Source organism: Spinacia oleracea, chromosome 6, assembly GCF_020520425.1.
Source record: "Spinacia oleracea cultivar Varoflay chromosome 6, BTI_SOV_V1, whole genome shotgun sequence".
In the NCBI taxonomy this organism is placed as follows: Eukaryota; Viridiplantae; Streptophyta; class Magnoliopsida; order Caryophyllales; family Amaranthaceae; genus Spinacia; species Spinacia oleracea.
In genome coordinates, this window is record NC_079492.1 from 33,728,553 (window position 1) to 33,750,958 (window position 22,406).

At 37.6% G+C, this 22,406-nt stretch overlaps 1 protein-coding gene across 4 annotated transcripts; it reads right to left on the minus strand.

Moving 5' to 3' along the window:
• Window positions 1-6,164: 6,164 nt before the first annotated feature.
• On the minus strand, window positions 6,165-21,674 carry LOC130464084 (uncharacterized). 4 transcript variants are annotated; one of them, XM_056833484.1, is made up of 11 exons: window positions 21,058-21,674; window positions 20,715-20,784; window positions 17,560-17,730; window positions 13,644-14,632; window positions 13,316-13,560; window positions 12,784-12,996; window positions 12,609-12,701; window positions 9,652-9,753; window positions 9,096-9,524; window positions 8,927-9,001; window positions 6,165-6,472 (listed from the first exon to the last, which is right to left on the minus strand). In XM_056833484.1, the coding sequence occupies exons 4-10, from the start codon at window positions 14,449-14,451 to the stop codon at window positions 8,954-8,956; spliced, it is 1,938 nt and encodes a 645-aa protein (XP_056689462.1). In that variant the 5' UTR covers window positions 14,452-14,632; window positions 17,560-17,730; window positions 20,715-20,784; window positions 21,058-21,674; the 3' UTR covers window positions 6,165-6,472; window positions 8,927-8,953. The 4 variants fall into 4 exon arrangements, with proteins under 4 accessions (XP_056689462.1, XP_056689460.1, XP_056689461.1 ...); XM_056833482.1 differs by having other exon boundaries at window positions 20,711-20,784; XM_056833483.1 differs by having other exon boundaries at window positions 20,711-20,797.
• Window positions 21,675-22,406: the final 732 nt, after the last annotated feature.

The window sequence follows — 22,406 nt, forward strand, 5'->3', positions numbered from 1 at the left end:
GTCTGATTCTGAAAGGTCGCTCTTGCCTATTGGCGACGAGAGCAAGGGACGAGGGTCAACCGGGGCGCTTGTGTTCGCATAGCAGGCACAAGCGGGACCGGCGACGAGAATTTATCTGTTTGTGGGACTTTTTGGGACTTTGTGGGATTTGGGATGCTTTAGAGAAAGTGATGGCACAATATCTATAAAGGCCTACAACAAAACACACGCAATAAAGCGATGGCAACAATTGGTGAGAAGTAGGAATTCATTCATTCATACCCCTCATAGAGGTTTATTTTGAATTAGCTACAAACTACTAGTGAACAATGGATTGACACTAACATAATAATTCTATCTAGAGCCTAGAAAACTATTAGAAAGATCCTAGAAAGCACTAGATAAGCAAAATACAAGTAAATGAAAGTTGGATTCTAACACTTTGAGTGGGTATTTGTGGATTTATTGCATGTTGCTATTTTCTATTTTTTTTGCATTTAATTGTTTGCGCTTACTCACGTCGAAAATTAAATAAGAAAATAATCCATAAAACTTACAAAGACCCCCCTAAAAAACTTAGGATAATACTAAATGTTGAAATTAAAATTTCTTTGATTGATTTTGTCATTTGGTATACCATAAATTAAATCATAGCATATGCCATTAAAATCTTAGCTCAAAAAATACGCACACTCGAAATCAACACACATTCAATAAAATAATGGCATAAAAATAATTTCAACTTTTTTATTCCTTTCAAATTCTACTAATTTTTTTATGCATTTATTTTACTTCAAACTTCTTTTATTTTATCTCAATATGCACTTATTAATTTGTTGACAAAAGTTAATAAAACTAATACGTATTACATTTTTTTTCTTTTAAAACTTGATAAAACTAATCCTTTAAGAGTCACAATTACAGTGTAATCAATTACTGTGTAATCAATAAAAGCTACTTATGATAAAATTTTCTAAAAAAAATTGAGATTAAAATTAATGTTGAGATTCCTCTCAAACTAAAAACAATTAGTCAAAATTGTGCAACTACTTAAAAACGATGGTGTTATTATAATAAAATTATTATATATTAATATGTTTGCAACAACATAAATATTTTGAATATGTTAATGTAAAAGATTGCAATATCACAAAATTTCGTGCAAATTTAACATTTGACATGTAAATCGTGCATCACACTTAATCAGGCTGACGACAAAGATAGACATAGATGATTGACTAATATTGACTAACAAATAGAGGTTTTGTGTCGATGAGCGGGTTTAAGGATATCATGTACCCACCTTGGTGATGAAGCGAGTTTTAATTTGTTGGATTTTAAAACACTCACTAAATCCTAATTATGTATGTCACTTTTTTAAAAAATAATTTATCAACATAATCAATTTTAATACCACGTAATAAACTTATGTCAAGATATTCAAAAGTTAGCTGGAAAATAAAGTAAATTATCTAGCAAATATAGGGATGTTAGATTAATTGTTAGCGGGGCGGGTTTTTTGGGAGATTGTTCCCCCCCACGGATTCGTCACATGGTCGAGCGGGGATGGAGGAAAGTTTGGTGAGTGATGGGGTTAAAGAATGTATTCTCCACGGGTGATGATCAGGCAGTGATGGATATTAGATTCCTTCCTTGATTATCCTTCATCTAATTCATTATTCCTTTTATATATTCCAATTTAATCGTCGCACTTTCTTTTTCGAGCGTCCAATTTAATTTTCATACTTCTTTTATGGCATGGACTCACTAATATATTACATCTCTCTTCTCACCGTCAAAAATTAAGGTCCCACTTATTCTCCCATTCAATTAAAATAGTTTTGTGTTTAAATAATAGATAAGCCAAAATCTACTTATTGTATAAACTCCGTGAAAACTTAATGTGACGATTAAACTGGGACGACTAGAATACTAACCTACATATTATGTAGTATAACGTTTTGTTTATTTACTCAATTACTCTAATCAGATAACCGAATTGTCGAATATTCTAGAAAAAATATTTAAAATTCAAAACTCTCTTACTGAAAAAAATAGACGAGTCTAGGGGTGGGTGTGGATACACGGATGAGTGGGGGAGCAGGGATGAATTTTGTTTTTTACCCCTTGAGACATGGATTGGGAGGGGTGGGAACTATCATTGGTGGCGGGGATGGGGATGAAAAATTTTAGGCGGGTACGGTGTAAAGGTCGCACCCTGCCTCAAAATGATCTCTAGCTAAATAAGGTAAATGGTCGGGTTATGTGTTAAATGGTCGGATAATGAGGCAGATGGTACGGGTATTAAGTAGATATGACTATCTAAGGGAATGGTGGATGAAAATAAATTTATTCTTGACACAGATGATGAATGAGGATGAATATAATTTTGTCCATGTATCATTTTTTGTTTTTTTTTTTTAATAAATAAGACAACTAATAGGGCAATAACGAAATTATTTATCATTAACTTAATAAGGAGGATATCTATCACATCTATTTTGATGATTATTTTCTACCACTATAGTTTAAATTTCATATAAATTTTATATTTAGGTTAGAAATCGTACATCGCACGGGTACTATACTAATTATTACACTATTGCACGACCTGCTATCTCACATTTCCTCCTCATATACTCTGCACATAAAAGAGATTTCATTGACATGGATGATTTGGTATATATTGATTACTTTATTGCCTATAAAACTCTATTATACGTCGTATAAGTTAACTCGTGAGATTATGCTTTGAAACACCCGTATAGACTAACTCGTGTGATTATGTTTGAAAACACTAGTGTTTGGGCTCCCAATTGACTCTCAATTGGGCCACTAAGTCCAAAGCCCAATGGCTCTAAACAACAGCATCAAACCTACCAATGGCTATTCAGCCATCCATTAAGGCCCAAAGCCCAATAGCAATAAATGACCTATGGGCATTTATTATGCAAACACTATAAATAGGCCGCCAAGGTTCACACCTCAAGGTACGTCCAATTTTATCGCCTTAAGACTACTCTTCTAGAGAACTTCTCTCTAGAATCCGAGCATCGTTCTTACTTAGGCATCGGAGGGGCTTTCCTCGGAAACACCCCCGAGGCTAGTGACTTTGCTCTTGTGCAGGTGAATTCGGACTCTACTCATTCAAACAAGCAAGATCTTCAACACATACAAAAGGGCCTTCATTCGAAGCCCATTGTTTCCATCTTTACAACACCGGAACAATTTGGCGCCGTCTGTGGGGAACAACACTTCAAAGCCTTTGAAAGACATCAATCACCTCTTTCCGCGAAAATGGTGAATGATGTTGTTAACAACAATGACGACGATATGATGGTGCGGTCAGATTCAGAATCTGACCAAGAGGAGCACCCTCAATCGATGGCGAGGTCACAGCCAAGCAGAGCTACGACCGCCACAAATGCGGGACCTCCGATTCCAACTAGAGAAGAGCTCACTGCGGCCATGACCATCATGCAAAACTTCCTCTTCAATGAGAAGCAGCAAGGACTGGCAAATGACCGCAGAGAAGAGAGGAGGACCAGGCGAAGGCTGAACGAGCCACCCAGTGCGGAAGTGTCCAGACCCGAACGAGAACTCCTTCCCTTGACAGGTACACACTTGACGTCGAGATGGATGGAAAGCACGTGGGACACCCAAAAAAGGGCACAACAGCAACCAGATTGGTTTGCGAAACCATCGCCTACTCCAACAGCTCTCCAAAGCGAATCGACTACTCGTAACACTCGGGTCCGAAGCTCGGTGCTCAGCAGGTTGAGGCCCTCGGTCCACTCAAGGTTAAGACCCTCGATCCATACGAGACTCGGGGTGGGCGAGCCAAGCAGATCTGGCGAACGACCCGAGGTCAGTAGCCGAGAGAGAAGAAGAGACAGGAGGCATGATCGAACCCCTAGCCCCCATCGTACGCCCGAACGTTCTAATCACAGAACCTCGGAAAACGAAGGCATCAGGGCTAGACTCGGGAAAAGAATCATGACTCCCACGTCATCCCCTTTCTCGGACGAGCTGATCATGGAAGAAATACCGAAGGTAAGACTGCCAGCGCACCTGACCTACAGCGGAATCACAGATCCGAGGGATCATGTCATCTCCTACGAGCAGCAAATGTTCTTGAGTCCCTACTCCGAAGCATGTTGGTGTAAATATTTCCCAACCACGCTAACCGGAGTGGCGGGAGAGTGGTTTAGATCGCTGCCGAAGGGATCGATCAAGAGCTGGAAAAAGCTGAAAAAGAGATTCTGCACACAGTTCGTGAGCAACAATCGCCCCGAGCGAACCACAGCAGAACTGACCTCAATCCAACAAGAAAGAGACGAAAGTCTGAGAGAATTCATGGCCAGATTCATGAAGGAATCAACAAACATACCAAACTTGCAGCCAGACGTGGCCATCTTCGCCTTGAAGCACGCGCTCCAGGAAGGGAAGTTCCGTGACGAACTCTCAATGAAGAACCCCTCCAGAATAGCTGACGTGCTCCAAATGGCTGATGCGTTCATCAGAACCGAAGAGTTCAACAAGGCCGCTGCAAGACTGAAAGGATCGTCGGATCCGAGAGACACAAAGAATACCCAGAGCAAGCCCGAGGGCAGCTCAAGGAAGGGGAAAGAGAAAGTAGGAGCTAGAGAGATGAGCCCGAAGAAAGACGGGAGAAGGGGTGAACTTCAACCCAAGTACACCAACTACACTCCACTAGCTCTGCCCCGAAAAGAGATATTCAGCCTCAACAGAAATGACGAAAAGTGGAAACTACCTGGGAAGCTCAAGTCCAACCCAGCTCGGAGAAACAAGAACAAATGGTGCGAGTTTCATGATGACTTCGGTCACCACACCGAAGAATGCAACTCGCTGAAAGACAACATTGAGGACCTCGTTCGCCGAGGCTACCTTAAACAGTACTTGTTAGACCGAAGGGAGGAAAAAGAAAAGGCCGCAAGCGGCAAACAACACGAGCAACCCCAGAAAAGGGTCTACGAAGCAACAGGGCACAAGAAGAATGACATCCTAGTGGTGTTCGGGGGACAGAAGTCTGGCAAGGCCAGCAAAAAACACCTAAGAGCCCTCTCCCATCGGGTCAACTTCAGCGCGGTGGGAGATAACCAGCCACACCCCCCGAACATGACCTTCACTGCTGATGATTGCTTCGGAGTCCAGTACAAACATGACGATCCTCTGGTCATTTCCATGGACCTCAATAACCACAACGTACATCGAGTGTTAGTCGACGGAGGAAGTGCCGTCAATATCATCTTCAGAAACTGCTTCGAGCAGCTGATCCTCGAAGAGCCAGAGGAAGCACTAACGAAAGTCAGTTATCCTCTGATCGGATTCAACGGATCCGCAGCTATCCCTCGAGGAAAGATCACCCTGCCAGTCACAGTGGGTGAAGGCCAGGCAGCAAAAACCCTTCGGGACGAATTTTTGGTGATGGAATGCGACTCCGTATACAACGTAATCATGGGGAGAACCATGATTCACAAGATGCAAACAGTCCCCTCACTACAAAAAAACGCGGCACATTGTGACGCTTTTTGGGACAAATTGTGACGCTCTACAGTGTCGCTATTTCACATAGCGACGCTTTGGGAGAGGGTCGCTATTTTCATTGCCGCTATTTACCGACGCTTTAGAGCGTCACAATTTGCAAAATATCGACATATTTCTCCGTCGCTATTTGGGATATAGTGACTCTTTAGAGAGTCGCAATATTTAGACTGTATAAAGCGTCACTATTTGCACGTGTATAGACACATTTTTCCGCCACTATAAACCACATAGAGACGCTTTAGACACCCGAAATATATAGACTCTTATTAGAGTCACTATATGTTCACTTTCGTGCGAGGTCCCCCCATTCCCTCCAAAATAATTTAGACCCTTTGGAGCGTCACAATTTGCATCATATTATTTTTCATATATACATAATAATTTAGACGCTTTGGAGCGTCACAATTTGCATCATATTTTTTTCATATATATATATATATATATATATATATATATATATATATATATATATATATATATATATATATATATATATATATATATATATATATATATATATTAATCTAAAATCATGAATTATCTATAAAAATATATATCGACCATAGATAATTAATCATAATCAAATACATTAACTTACTACGTAGGTACACTATATATCTTAAAGCAACATATTAACTTGCTATGATTCATATATACTTAAGTAGTTAATTTAGGAAAAGTGATAAAAATCATCTATACATTAAATTAATTCGCAGAGTCTAGTCAAACTGAAATAAAAGCGATATTTTAAAACAAATAACTTTCTAACTAGCATTATCATTTTTTCTACAAGATAGTCCAAAACTAAATAAAAACAACTTCCTGACTACGAACAAGTAAACATATCGTTATGCTAGCTTAGCTTCAAGATAACTTGTTCATCTCTTGATCTACATTTACTATTACCACTTGAATCATCAATAATCTGCAAAGAAAATTTAATGTCAAATATAGTATGATGAACATTCCATAAAATCAAGGGAAAATTAACAGTAATCCTAACCAGCTTGATCCTAACTACTAGTCGTCTTCTCAAAATAATATCAACTATTAATCAAGGGAAAAATGCATGACTATTAGAAATATAGACATGAACAATGAATATATATATATATATATATATATATATATATATATATATATATATATATATATATATATATATATATATATATATATATATATATATATATATATATATATATATATATATATATATATATATATATATATATATATATATATATATATATATATATATATATATATATATATATTATTGGTAAATTAGTTAACTTAATTACCAAAGGTAGAAACCCAAACAACAACCAACAGAAAACAACAAGGGAAACAAAAGCTAAGGGAGCACAGCCCGCACCCAATCAAAAACAAAAAACACTAAAACATTCTACAACGACACCAGCCAAACTCGCAAAATTTGAGTTATAAAAGGTCATTTTTTACAAATTTGCAATGCTTGTATAATAACACTTTAAACATTAACATTTGATTTTTGCCTTGTTTTTTCCCTGTATGAATTAAAGGTTAGTTCCTACTTCCTAATCAATGGCGAAGAGACAAAAGTTAAAAGTGCTAAGTGTACTTGACGTAGCAAAGACACAATGGTACCACTTGAAAGTTTTCATGATTCTTGGTATGGGCTTCTTTACTAATGTCTATGAGCTTTTCTCCATATCTGTGGTGACCAAAATCTTAGGCCGTCTCTATTACACTGAGCCAAATCCAACTAGCCCAGGGTTTATACCCATGAATGTGGCCTTGTGTGGTACCTTTGCTGGGCAACTCATCTTTGGGTGGTTAGGTGACAAGTTAGGAAGGAAAAAGGTATATAGTCTTACCTTAGTCATAATGGCTTTCTTATCCTTAGCCTCTGATGTTCATTAACTTGCTGCTTAAACTGTGACTTTCTTTAATTATCAGGCTTGCCCATTTGAAAACCAAAAAAAAAAAAACAAGACACCAGCCCAACAAGCTACACAGCAGAACCAGACTGAACAACACAAGGTTTGCACAAAAGAACTGCACAACAGCAAGCCAGCCTGAGCAGAACAGTATGCCTGACTGACTGCAAACCTGCAAAACTACGCAACACCAAGACTGAGCAGTAGCAGCAGCTACAACAGCAGGACCTCAAGAACTTTCAGTTTTCAGATTCAGTAGCAGTAGCAGGACCTCAACATCAGGACCTCAACAACAGTAGCAGTAGCAGCAGATTCAGTTTTCTCATGTTATCAAAGCTGTAGATTCTTAATCTTTCGAGTTTAGTTCCTCTTGTCAGTTATAGATTTAGATTAAGACCCCAAGAACTTTCTTTTTTCCTTTGATATAATATTCAGGCGTGATGAGAAGCAAAGCAAGTGATGCTTACAAGTACAATAGCTAAAGAATTTGTACTTGGTATTCATTTATTGGTAATTGGTATTCATTTCTTATGATTTTCTTTTTACTGGTGATTTTAGATGGATGAGGAAATGCTAGAGGAGGAAGTTGGGGAAACAGAAGAAGAGACAAGTACCAAGAATATGTGGGAAAGTGTGGAAACTCTCACTAAATATTATAAGGAGGCTGTTTAACTGGGGATTATCAGACCATTACAGAATAGAGATCGCTGTTTACCGACTAGAAACAGAAAAGAACGAGTTGGTTGAGAAATTATCAACTTTGACAGAAGAGTTAACTTCTGGAAAGGATAGATTTATCCGCCTGCAAGCTGACTTTGATAACTTTAGAAGGAGATCAGGTAAAGAGAGACTATCAGTTCGAAGCGATGCACAGGGAGAAGTAATTGAGAGTCTTCTTCCAATGGTGGACAACTTTGAGAGGGCGAAGCAACAGTTACAACCAGAAACGGATAAGGAAAAACAGATTGATACGATTTTTCTAAGATAGTACTATGAGTGAACAGACCAAAAACGAAACAGACTATAGAAGTCAATCAAACAGAAAACAAGCTTATACTATGAGCAATTTCTATGGCAACTAAAACTTTTTATAGTAGTTGATTTCAGACTTATCTCTCACTCATGGTCAGAGTTCGAATGAGGTTTTATTAGGAGAGTAAGTCGGAGTCGCTGCTGTCTTGGATTGACATTTAACACTGTGTTTTCTTTACGCGTTACAGAAGGAGCATCATAAATTAACTAACAGAAACCATAGTTTGTTAACAACCCAGACCTAACACCAAACTCGTGTTTCAGCTAATATCAACATAATACCTTATTATGATAATACTAAATCTAAACATCTACCTTCTAATCTCACCATCATCCATAAATAATCTACAACTATAAAGCTTGTTTCAGCTATAAGTTTATCTATAAAGCATGAAATGCAGTTAATTAATTCCATATGAAATTACCTTGCATTTGGCAATAGTGTCAAAGTCTCATTTCTCGGCCTGGTTGTCACCATTGCCACCAGAATCATCAGTAATCTACAAAAAGCATTTTAATATGTAAATTAGATATGCCACATTTCAGGTAATGATACATGATGCTCAATCAGAATAATTTCCAGAAATAACTAACCATATTTATTGCTGATTCCGCACCATCTAAAAGGTTCGATGAAACATTCCCTTTGCGTACTTCCTTCAAAACTTGTCCCAAAAAAGAAGCAATCATTTTAAATGATTGTGTTGTTTCTTCAAACTTGGTGTTTAGAACTTGATTTTGTTGCGCAAGGTCCTCATTTTGCTTCTTGACAACTGATATTTCACCTTTCATGTTCTCCACTTCCATAGCATTGTTGTTAACATAGCTTGACCCTTCTTTCCTCAGCAAACCTTCCACTCCAAAGATGTCGCTTTGCTTCACTCCAAATCCATAATTCAGAGGACGTTTAGGTACTTCACCTTTATACATGAGCTCATTAAAGACTGCATTCTCAATTTCAATTACGGGCTTTGAAGAAGAGGAACTCGCAAGATTTTCTTGGACCTTTTTGTTGGCATCCTCCTGTTATATAATATGAAAAGATCACTCAAAATCTATTAACCAAGAATACTATGTACAAGCAAAGAAAAAAATAAATAGACTTCAAGAGACAAGATTGATTTATAGAATTAGCTCAATGCAATGATACCACAAATTGATGAGGAAGTGTGCCCTCTTTAAAGCTTCCATCTTCTTTGGCGTAAACTGATTTGAAAAATGCCAATTCGCTAAACACTCCTTTCTTCTCTTTCTGCAATTTCAGGAAAAAAATAAATTGAAAACTGAAATTTTGAAGTTCTTAAACCGACTATCACTATATTTGTTTAACACTTTGAGTTGTTATCCCCGTAGTAGGGTTGCTGGGTGCATTGCCACTTTGCAAGGGGTGACAGAGTCGGCAACAGAGGCAGTGACATCAGCAAGCTCTCTGCTAATTGTGTCAGGCTAAGGGGAATTCAGGAGTACGTTTCCGTGTAGATGCAGGGAAGATAATAAACAGAAGAAATATCAGCCAATAGTTTCTTTATACCTGTATTCAGTTTGTTTTGTTTCTGTAACAAGTGGCAAATATTAGTTCTAGTTATTAAGATATTAGGTAAATAAGTTTTTGCAAACTTGTTTGCAGGTACATTTTCTTTGCATTGTTTTTAGTTTATCTTACATGATCCAATAATTAAAATCAATATGGACATTGATGAATCCCATGATCCCAGCTGGCCTCTATGCTTTTGACAGAGGACTAACAGATAATCTATCGATTCTTATAATCTGATAATGTAAACATTGACAGATAATTTGACTACTAAGTGAGTAAATAAAATGAAAACCCAGACCAATTGGACGACTTCGACGCTGTCCCACGGGCACCATAGGGTTCCGATTTCCCCTCATAAGAAGGAGAAGGAGAAGGAAAAGCCTAACTCTTTGAAGGTTGTGAGGGCAGCGCCGAAGGCAGAGTCGAATACCGATGCTAAGAGTGGAGTTCAGAAGTTTAGGGTCAAGCTGTTGCCTGAAAGTGGTGGCCAAGAGTGTCATGGATGTTCTCTGTATGGTATGTTGTTCTTGCAGCCGTTTACATACGTTTTATTCTGTTATTGTTGTGTTTATTGATTTTGGCTTCTGTATATCCTTTAGCGAGCTTGGATTTCCTGTTGGTTTTCAGTTCTAGAACAATGTATTGTCATCATGAAGGGGATTAGAATTTCCTGGAACATATATGGTTTCCTGAATGAATACTTTATTGGTTTCGAGTCAGATGTTTGGGAAAGAACCGGATTAGTTGGTTGTTAACTTTTTATGTCAGCTAGAATTTAGCTAAATTAGTGAGTTTTAGTGCTGAATGGCTTGATCAATTATCAAAAGTTCTAGAACAATGTATGTCATCATGAAGGGGATTAGAATTTCCTGGAACATATATGGTTTGCTGAATGAATACTTAATTGGTTTCGAGTGAGATGTTTAGGAAAGAACCATATTAGTTAGTTGGTTGTTAACTTTTGATGTCAGCTAGAATTTAGCTAAATTAGTGAGTTTTAGTGCTGAATGGCTTGACCAATTATCAAAAACTCATTTTAAAGGATCAAAGACATTATTTCGGGAATAAATTATATGGTGGACTGGTGGTGGTGAGGTGAAGCTTTGTTATTTTGGTTGAAATGTTAATAGAGAAAGGAATGTTGTTGGTTGTTTGTTGATTGGATAGGTTTGAATTTGTGTAATTGATTTACTCTTGAATTAGTCATGTTTAGGCTGTTGTGCTTGATTAATCTCAAATTAGAAATAATAATGGTGTTGATTTGCAACATTTGCAGCTCACAAGGCCGCACTTCACATCATCTCTAATTTTATTTACATTATGCTATGCTCTTATTAATGCTGGTTTTGATGTCTCAGCCTTACTTCAATAGCTGGGAATATCATCAACTGAAACAAGTGAGAAAGTTGGGACATTTTCACTTGCATATGCAGCTCACAAGGCCGCATCTCCGATAAAGTTTCTGCCTACAGTTGCCCTAACTCCATTGTTGCTTCCTGGATTTCAAGAAAGTAGATAAAGATAACTAATCCCAGAATATATGACTACTCTGTATATGACTTTTCTTCCATTTGTGTAATACCAGAATATGTTATTGGATACGTAGCAGAATCAACTCTTTGTCATTTCATTGTGAATTTGCATTTTAGTGTGTTCAGAGCAAATGCAAGAACCATTAATTGCTGGCCTATCTCAAACATAGATCTCCATAACAATTTATCTGTTAACAGCTACTTACTTGATCTGTTCTCACTAAGACCAACAATGTAATTTACAGGCTACACCTACAGACTAACAGCTAAACATGTTTCGTTCACAATTAATTGATTATCATTGCAGGGTTTTTGTTGTAAAAATGCAGATCGAATAATGATTAGTTATGCTTAATTATGCATAATTTTTATTCTTTGTTATTGACTTTTAGTTAGAACTTTGTGAACAATTTTTTATCGCCTTAAGTTTATGGGGATAATGTAATAGAATGAAATACTGCCTTTGTTGTTTAAATTGAATAGTTTTTGCAGCTTCATGCACTGCAGATGGACTTCATTGCCTCTGCTTTCTGATTTTTTCTACTTTAAACTTGGAGTAGCCACGCACACCCGCTCCCATCCCCAGACCACCCTCCAGAATCATACTTCTTAGTTCCTGTTAAAAAGTTGACTCTATTTGACAGTAATAGTGTCAGGTAACCCCGTTTCCTGATCCTAAAAGCTCTAAGTTCATGAGAATCTAGGACAACTATCTCCAAAACGTTTGAAGAGTCACATAATGTATACTTCTGCAACATGGTTTATAACAGAAACGGAAAGTAGGAAGATTTTCCCAGCTGCTGCTTTCAATTCCATTTGCCCGCATAGCCAACTTTTCTACATTTCTCTACTTTAACATTAGAAAACTAAAGAATGTCCTTATGTGTGAGATTAGATATGCATATACGAGTAAATATTACTCTTATTTGTTTATGAATTTTAGACTTTTATATCACTCTTATTTGTTTATGAATTTTAGACTTAGCACCTATAGCAATTGAAATGCTACAAACCAAATAGCTAGGTTGAAAAGCATACCATATCAACTCTTCGATTAGCAAAGCTTGTAGCACCACTGTTGTGCTTATTGCCTTGTAAAGCTCGAGCATTTTTTCCCATTTCAGATTTTTCCTAGTTTCATGAAACCAATGTTAGAATATATAGGTGAAACAAATAAAACTTACTAAATTTAGGATATTTTGGGGTCACAAACCATGGCCTCTGGTAAAAGCCAATAATCTACCAATTCCGTCCAACTCCTAGTGGACACTCCATCAGGCACGTTGGCATAGTTCTCTTCTCGAGATTTATTCACTGGATCGAAAAAATCCCTCTTCAATTTGTATCGATGATTGTTCCATGGTTTGTCAATACGCATCACTAGTGCCTTGTTAACTAGAGGTCCATCAGGTAACACAAAATGTTTCTTCAAAAAAAAAAAGGAAAAATTAAGTTACAATGTTAACAAAATAATTTGCCTAGCTAGTTCTGATCAGATCAGATCAGACTGATCTGTCTGATCTGATCAGCACTGATCTGATCAGAACTAGCTAGGTGAACTTAGTGATTCTGCAGAAACTTAACCCGGGGTCGGAACCCCCATGACCAAATAAAAACCTGAAAAACGGGCAACTGATTGATGAACACAGATGGAAACAGAATAAATTTAAAGCTAATTACACAGTTAACCAAGCTAAAATAAAACTACAATTAACATAAGTGTTAAGAACAATAAATCCACATACCCGAATCATTGTAACAACATTAGTTTTTAACTGATTGTTCACAGCACGCCAACTTGGGACTCCCACTGGACAAAGTGAATCATTTTTTGCAATATCTCCAAGGAAGCTCACAAGGATCTTCCCACCTTTTCGAATAGGTTGGTTGAATTCATTGAGCTTGACAATGTATCTGAACCCCTTTGCATCATGCCAAACGTCTCGAGGCAGAACTGGTCCCTTTACCAGATGTCGTATTCCATCAGCATCTGTCACAGGAGCTAAATCAGACTAAAAAATCACCAAGATCGATAATTTACAGTTTGCATATTTGATGTAGAGACATGTTTACCTATAGCTATAGCCTCCACCTTCTCATCAAACTCCCTCGATTCTGGCCAATTTGGAATAATGATTCGATGTCGAAGTGTTGCTTTCTTCACAGCAGTATCACTTCCTTCTCCTTGATCAAATTCATTTTCACTCTCAGAAGCCGATTCTTCAAATTCGTCCCAGTTGTAGTTTGGCATAACTTCACTCTCAACCTGATTGGATGGAGGAGATCGCAGAGGTTGAAATGCATTCTCACTCACATGCATGTATGTTGGAGGCAACTGACCTTCTTGCTTCCCGGTTCTCTTTTTCATTGCCATGGTGTCTGGTGGTGTAGGAGATTGTGACATCACATGTTTTGTTGCTCCCAAAGGTGCAACAAATGCTCTTTTCTCTAAATGTGGTTTGACACTTGTAAAAGAAGATACCGGCTGTTGTGTAGCTTTTTGAGGCTGTTGTGTAGCTTTGTGAAGCTGATGGGTAGTTTTTTGAGGCTGATTGGTAGCTGTTTGAGGCTGTTGGGAAGCTTTGAAAGGCTGCAAAGAAGGCTGCAAGGTAGCTTTGAAAGGCTGCAACACAGGCTGCATAGTAGGCTGGTGTGGATTCGGTGTTGACGCTTTTTGTGTTGCAATTTCAGTCAGATTGGGAAACGTAGGTCCTTTATACCATCTACTTTGTGTTGTTCCTGTAAGAGTGGGCGGAATTGGTTGTTGTAATGGGTTAGAGGATGGTTTTGTCTGGGTAAAGGATGGTTTTGATAATGCCTTCAGTTGTGGCTTTGAAACCATGGAAGTAGGCCGAGGCAAGGATGATTGTGGTGCAACCATGGTTTTTTTAGCAGCTACTGGTTGCTTAATGGGTTGTGATACCGTCCCAAATGTCTGTGACACTCCAAGTGTTGGAGGACTGAACGGTCCCCAGTTTTGGGTGGATGGATCAGAAGATTTTGGGGACTTGGATGCAGCAATGCTCGACCCTTCGTCAATAGCTACCAATGTTCTTTTAGTCCTGTAACTCATATTTTAGTTCCTGTTCAGAAAGTAAGAAACACAATCAGCCATGAATAAAAAGGTCATTAAACCAACTCAATTGCTACAAGAATGAATCACTAAATAGGATAATAGGTATTCACTCAAAGTGACAATCATACACGTTAAATCAGTTTAACATTTTCACATAAACAAGAATTACAATGAGCAGAAAACTCCGTAAATATAGAAGCAAAGTGCAAATCTGATTGAGAAAAAGAAATTCATCCTGGCTCTAATTGGTCGTTAGCTCACTGAGTGATCTAGAGTCTAGAATATACAAGTCATAGACTCAAAAGTCTGAAACCTTCAAGGAACTTGAAAACTTTATATTGGAAGGCCTTTTGCTCCGTTCATCCCTTTATTAAGTTTCATTATAACCTGTCACATTACAAGCATAAGCACGAAACAAGATAGAGAAGGCAAACCAGAAAGGAAACAACTAACGGAAATGCACTGAAGATATTATCAGAAAGTGAAGATATTAGCACTATGGAAACAACCAACCTCCAGGTGGCTACCAAATCTCCCTGGGGGTCGAATTAGCACTATGGCCCCTACGAATGTGGATGCGAATGAGTGTGTAGCAGCTTGGTGGAATGAGGAGGGTGATGGATGGCATTTGGAGGGATTGATCTCACATCTTTGGGTGCACGAACAGGAAGCTATCAAGATAATGAGGGTAGCAAGAATTTTGTTTATCTCCCTTGAACTCAAATTATCCCTTTATTGGTTTTAACATGTATTTTGTTTCTGCAGAGATACTTGAAATTTGAAGAATCTGCAGGTGACCCTGCGCGTGTTCAGATTCTATATGAACGTGCTATCACTGAGTTTCCTATATCTAGTGATTTGTGGACTGACTATGCACGCTATATAGAAAAGAAGCTCAAGGTACTTTCTCAATTTCTGATTTTAACTGTTTTGGTTGAGAAATCTGCTAGCTAGCTTATTGTCAGTTGCCAAAAAACAATTTTTTCAGTTCTGATGGATCAAAGAGATGATCTCATAGCTGGCACACTTCCTTTTTTTTGGGTGTAGTTTAGACTGAAGTTATAAGCAATATTTTAGTTGGCCTACACTCATTTACTACACTTTTGCTCTACAGTTATGAGGGAAAGGGCAAGATGAACCTGCTACACCCTCCTTTTCTGAGATTCAGACTACAGTGAAAACTCTCAATTTTTATATTATCATGGCACCAGGAAAAAGCTAAAGAACAATCTAAAACAAGTCATCAAACAAATCAGGAAGCTGTGAACCAGCAAAACAACATCAAGCAACAGTTGCATGTCTGACATGTATTAACAAAATGATTTGGCTACCTTATTAGTTATTCCCCATTCTGTTTTGAAAAGAAAGGAGGGGAACCATACCTAGAATAAAGATCTTTGCTGCTTGATTCAGAGGGCCTAAATCAGTAATATCCTGAGCCTGTAGTTTTAAGAAAATGATTATCAAGAGAGTTATACATTCCATAGGAGAGAAAACAGGCGATAAAAGGATCAATATTACAATACAAATGAGCTTAGAGAAGCTTGAAAAAAGCTAGCTATAATTATATAAAGTCGGTGGTCACATATGATTCTCAAAGTCAAAAGACATAGAAAGAGGATCCAATGGGTGATCCAGCAGCTTAGTATAGTAGTAAATGGCAGCTTTGAAGAGGTGGATGCACATTGTTAATTGTTAACATGAATGCAGAACACAAATGCTGATCTTAATAGCCCTCCCATATTATCTCGACCTACAAACCCACTTTGGTTATCAAGGGATCCTTCACTAGTAATCCCTCCATCACTCTCAAACATACGCTGAAACGTATCCCCTTTACCATGAAAAATCCAATCCTTATATGGCTTATAAAATCCCTTAAACAAAATATGCCTCTCCACTTCATTTACGGAGAACCATTTCTCTACCTTACAGTTCTTACATGGACATCTAATTTTTCCTTCGACTAGATCTTGCTTGGAAAACTCAATAAATTCCATACAACCGTCGATATATTCATGATGACCAGTGGGTAGATCGATCCAACTTTTATCCATATCTATACGAAATTAGTTGAGTAATTAGTAATATACGTCGGTCGCAGAATAGGAAATTTTTATATGTACTTATTAAAATATTATAATCATTCTTAGAACCTTGATATATCACACGAGATTAATTTAAGTCACATAACACCTCCGTACACAACTCTTCTTAATTCATACCATAACTTATGGTTTTTTGTTTAATCATTCTTCCTTAGTGACTAATATTTGTGATCTATCTTCATCTTCTAAAAGTTATTACCCTATATCACTTCCATATTATATTTTCTTTTTGCGTACAAGATCATACTTTCAACTTCACATGAATTTGCAAGGAAAATAAAGCATGTGATTTTAGCGCACAAGGTGATATTTTCAACTTCACACGAAGACAACAATATAAATCCATTTTTTAAAAAGAGTAAGAGTACCTTAAGTAACGTGGCATCACATAATCAGAATTTATGGTAAAATTTCTTGGATTAAATGTAATTAAGCTAAGCAAAATTATGTAGTGGGGATAATGTAATTAGACAAACAATACCAACACAAAATGCCAAAGCTAACAAAAATACGTACTTACAAATTTGAAGCTATTATATCAAAACATTTGAAATTAAATCAACAGGAATACAATAGAAAGATCCAACTTTTGCATGATTGACGTAAGTTATGATAGCACAATAAACGTCGGTATATGCTCATTGTATATATATTGGACATCGAGGAAATGTAAAGCCACGGAAATTATATTCTAACACTTAACAAACCTAACTTGCAGAGTTGTAGCCCACCCTTGTCCATACAAAATTAGGGAAATAACAATTGTCCAATAAAAAACCTAAAAGGGACTTTATAGTATACATACCTCTAGTATCAAAGAGCATATGCAACGTACGAACCGATGCAGAACCTACGAACAACGCTAAAGACTTGCAGGAAACCTTGAACCGGTGTAGCAACGCACGAACTGATGCACGAACCTACGAACAACGCTAAAGAATCACAGGAAACCTTGAACCGGTGTGGTCGGCGAAACCTGATAATGTTGATAAATTATGGTCAAAATATAAGGACAACAACATTATCAGGAATTTAAAATCTAAAAAATATAGTAGATGAAGTTATCAACTTAAACAGAAAACACTACAAACATATCAATTCATGACCATGAATGCTCCATGAAAATGAACAAATGTAGGGAAGCAATGTGCTAAGCGCAGGTCAAAGAAGGGTGTTTTTTCTACATGGAAAGTAAAAGCAAATATTATCTGCAATCTACTCCGCGATAAGGGGATCAAGCAATTGAGTTTACGAAAGTCGTTATTGTGGGGCAACAAAAATACCAGAGGAGAGAGAAAGGAGATAGTGGTGAACGTAGAGGGACAGGAGAAGAAGTGAACTGATCAGAAGTGAACTGATCAGAAGTGAACTGATCAGAAGTGAACTGATCAGAAGTGAACTGATCAGAAGTGAACTGATCAGAAATGAACTGATCAGAAGTGAACTGATCAGAAGTGAACTGATCAGAAGTGAACTGATCAGGACTGATCAGGATTGATCAGTAAGGACTGTTCAGAACTGATCTGATCAGGACTGATCTATTTTCTATGTCGTCTGAGAGTGCAAGTGTCACAGTCCATAGAAAGCTAGCTATTCCATTTATTACTCAAAAGTGATCACCATACTCCGTATTAAGCAGCCATATTATCTCATATTCAAGGAAGTTGACAGAACACAACACATAATTAAAAAGACTCCCAAAAGTTTTATAATAATATTAATCCTACCTTGTTATGTCTAATCTAAATATTAGTCATTATAGATTACTCTTCTATTATGACTCATCAATTCCACGATCAATTATTTATAACTTGTACACCGTAGCAATCAGTATGTATTACTCCACTTCTTAAGCTCTTAGCTAGTGTTTGTTTGAATAATGAAATAAGAATAGTAATCACAATTTTGGATTAGATTCTATTAATTTGTTAAGAATAGAGTTATTCAAATAGAACGATAATCTCATGATTGAGCTTGAACTGATTTAGTGAAACACTCCTATCCGGTGCAATTGCATAGCCTCTAAAATGTTTTCTGTTAATGTTTCCCATTTTTTCCCGGTTATGCGCAACACATGATGTATATAGTTAAGGTTCGATAGTTATATTAGCAAACCAACATAAATTGGGATGTTTTCCAATTCCAATTACATTATTTATGTGTGGGATAAAGTAATTAAACCTAAACAACACCAACACAAATCAGGAGAAGAACTGAACTGATCAGAAGTGAACTGATCAGAACTGATCAGGATGGATCAGTAAGGATTGATCAGGACTGATTTGATCAGGAATGATCCGATCAGGACTGATCTGATCAGGATTGATCAGAGCAGGACTGATCTATTTTCTATGTCGTAAATAGCCTAGGACTGATCTATTGTCATGTAATGCATGATCTATTGTCATGTAATGCATGATCTATTTTCTAAAATCAATAGAGATAAAAAGTTCAGGTATGTAATAAAAAATACTCTAAACAACTCTATAGAGAAGCACTAAAAAAATCTAGGTAACGACTCTTTACCATAATTCCATAAACCCTTACTCGCAAGTTCAAAATAATTCAACAGAAGAATACAATGTCGTTCTTTCTAACAATAGAACCTAAAGTGTAGCCAAACCATCCATCTCAAAAATTTGCTACTGTTACTTTTAACTCGATACATGTTGAAACTAACTGATATGTTATTATCAAAGCTCGTAGTCATAAAAACCATTTATGCATGCTGCAGTTTATCGGGGCAAAGATGGGGGCCTCAGGACTACAAATACAAACAGAAAGTGGCCTAATTAGCATCCCTAGTAATATCTGATGTGTTGTTGTGAAATATCTTCCTAGAGGTGCCCTAAAGAAATACCTCATTGATAATCGAAGGAAGAAGCTAGCTTTTAAGGTTGTCCACCAGTTGGCGCTTGATCTTTCTAGAGTGACAAATAATTTTGCAAACTCAGATAAATAATACCGGATGATAAGCTATAGTTCAAAGCTACTCTCAACTTGGCATGATAAACCCAGATAAACAATAAGCTAGTGCTGATAAGATAATATTTGGTTAGCTATGACAGTTCAAAACCGGATGATAGAAACTCAGAAATGGTTATCTGAGTTTATCATCCCAGCTATGACAGTTCAAAAATCAAAACCGGATGTTCTATCCCTTAACTCAGTTAAGCTATAGTTCAAAGCTACTCTCACTTCTCTGTGTTTTGAACTGCATATATTCAGATTAGGGTGCTTACTGCATAGGTTTATTCCTTACTCCATACAACTGGTAGTCAAACCTATATTTGGTTCCAACTAAAGCAGGGAAAGGCAAAGAAATTTATAATAAAGACAAGCAAAGTGCTGATAAGATAAGATATTTAACACTGCGATACACTGCCACTACCTAATACTACAGTTATGACATATAGAAAGCATGCAGTAGCTTAACATAACGATGACAGACAGACAATGAGCTTATCAGTCGCCTAATACTAAGTTCTGCTTTGTAAAGCTCAGTTCTGTTTTGTGCAAAGTTTGTTCAGTTCTTTTCTACTTACAGTCAGTCCATCGGTCACACATTTCACATAATCAGTCACAGAAAACAGTGTAGCCTCAAAAGAAGTTATAGATAACAGTAGAAAATGCTAAGTGAAAGGGTTCAAATAATTAGTATAAGTTCTATAGCGACAAATAATTTTGCAAACTCATCCAACATGCTCATTTGATGCACCAAGTTTCTCACTAAAGACAACCTAAACTAACCAAGTACAGCTAGGTGTCTTAAAGATTGACAACAGATTTTTCATACTAAGTACCAGATATCTTGGTCAGAGATTATCACCTAAATCTCACTAAATGTCTGTGTGTCTTTATACAAAGCATTGCCATGTATCCAAATTTCAAAGATTCTAGGCCAACTAAAAGTTGCAAATTTAAAACTATGAAAATTAGAAATAGATAGACAATACCTACAGTAGTAACAACACGGAAGAAGAAGTCAGACGTTCACCACTTTCCAACTATCGTCCAAATTACCAACTATCTGCAATTGAAAACTAAAATAAATGAAATAGCAAACACTCTGTAAGCGGTATATAGAAAATCACAGAAACTAAGAAGACCCATTCTAGTTTTTTTCTTGAATTAAGGATGCAATATAACATGGAAAACTTAAAGGCATATGATTGACATTAGAAATTGACATGAAAAAACGTGAATTAACAATATATGACGGAAATTAAAATAGTGAATCAAACCTAAACATTGTTATATGATAAAAATCAAATAGTGAAGGCGTGAAGCAGACCAAAAATACCTGGCGAATATATCCGGCAACACCGAGGATGAAGCAGCAATTAAGAAACCAGAGTATGCTTGAATTTCTCCAATTAAAAACCAGAGAGAGCAACGAATTTATCTTGAATTTGTTGAGCGAATTGTGAATTCAATAATTGGGCTTTTTCATGAATTTATAGGATGAGGAGTGAGATAGCTTATACTGGGAGATTTGACTTTGCTAACGTAAAGGTTGAAGACGGAATTCATGGAATTCGTTAATGGCCGGTGCTGAAGGTGAGGAGGAGAGATACGAATTCATCGGAAATCTGACGAGGGTGGTTAGTTTCAGCAAGGTATGTCGGTGGGAGGAGGTTGAGAGAAACGTGGGAGGTGGGTTGAGAGTTAGGCGGGATTCTGCGAAAAAAACAGAGAGTTAGGCGGGATTTTTTGCCCAAAAATTCAGTTGCATTGCTGCCTCACAAACACGTGCAACACACGTGTCTTTTTTTTTGTAAATAGCGACGCTTTAGAACGTCGAAATATTTTGCGGCTCTCTAAAGCGTCGCAATTTACAAATTAATATTCGCGCCCCAATTTCCTTGCGACTCTTTGTTAGACCGTCACAATAATTCCGTCTCAATATGTACCTCTTTTTTGTAGTGCCTCCACATACCACCAGCTGATGATATACGTCTCGGATGCAGGATTCGCCGAACGAATCAGAGGTGATCAAGAAGTGGCGAGAAGAACCTGCCACACTGCTGTCCGAAAGCCCAAACTAGGGGACGGCCCCGAAGAAGAAAAGTGAGCTACGGGAGAGGAAAGCGAGGCAAAAAGGAGAAGAGCAAGCACGAGCAGCTTGTCTCCCGCAGAAGTTGATGCCCGCCCCGAAACCCTATCTCCCGAACCAGATCAAGAAATGGAGGATATCTTCCTCGAAGAGGATTCAGACAGGAGCGTCCGAATAGGCAAGGGCCTAAGCTCGGGGCTCCGAATCGATTTGATCCGATTACTCAAGGATCATAAAGACATCTTTGCATGGTCAGCAGCAGATATGCCAGGGATAAATCCGAAGCTGATTTGTCACAAGCTGGACGTCAACGCTGAAGCTCGGCCAGTCAAGCAAAAAAAGAGGAACTACTCCTCGGAGAAAAACAAAGCCATCGCCGAGGAGGTGAAAAAGTTGCAGGAGGCCGGATTCATTAAACCATGCATGTATCCGAAATGGCTGGCCAACGTGGTGATGGTCAAAAAAGCGAACGGCTCCTGGCGAATGTGCGTGGATTTCACAGACCTGAACCGAGCCTGCCCCAAAGACTGCTATCCCCTGCCAAGGATAGATCAATTGGTTGACTCCACCAGCGGCCATGCACTGCTCAGCTTCAT

What these genes read in the sequence shown, in the direction of transcription:
- LOC130464084 (XM_056833481.1), bottom strand. Translation starts at nt 14,643, where the DNA reads ATGAGTTACAGGACTAAAAGAACATTGGTAGCTATTGACGAAGGGTCG. An exon ending in ATGTTGTTACAATGATTCGG is followed by an intron (nt 12,997 to 13,315) that starts GTATGTGGATTT and finishes TTTTTTTTGAAG; the next exon opens with AAACATTTTGTGTTACCTGA. An exon ending in GGCTTTTACCAGAGGCCATG is followed by an intron (nt 12,702 to 12,783) that starts GTTTGTGACCCC and finishes TCATGAAACTAG; the next exon opens with GAAAAATCTGAAATGGGAAA.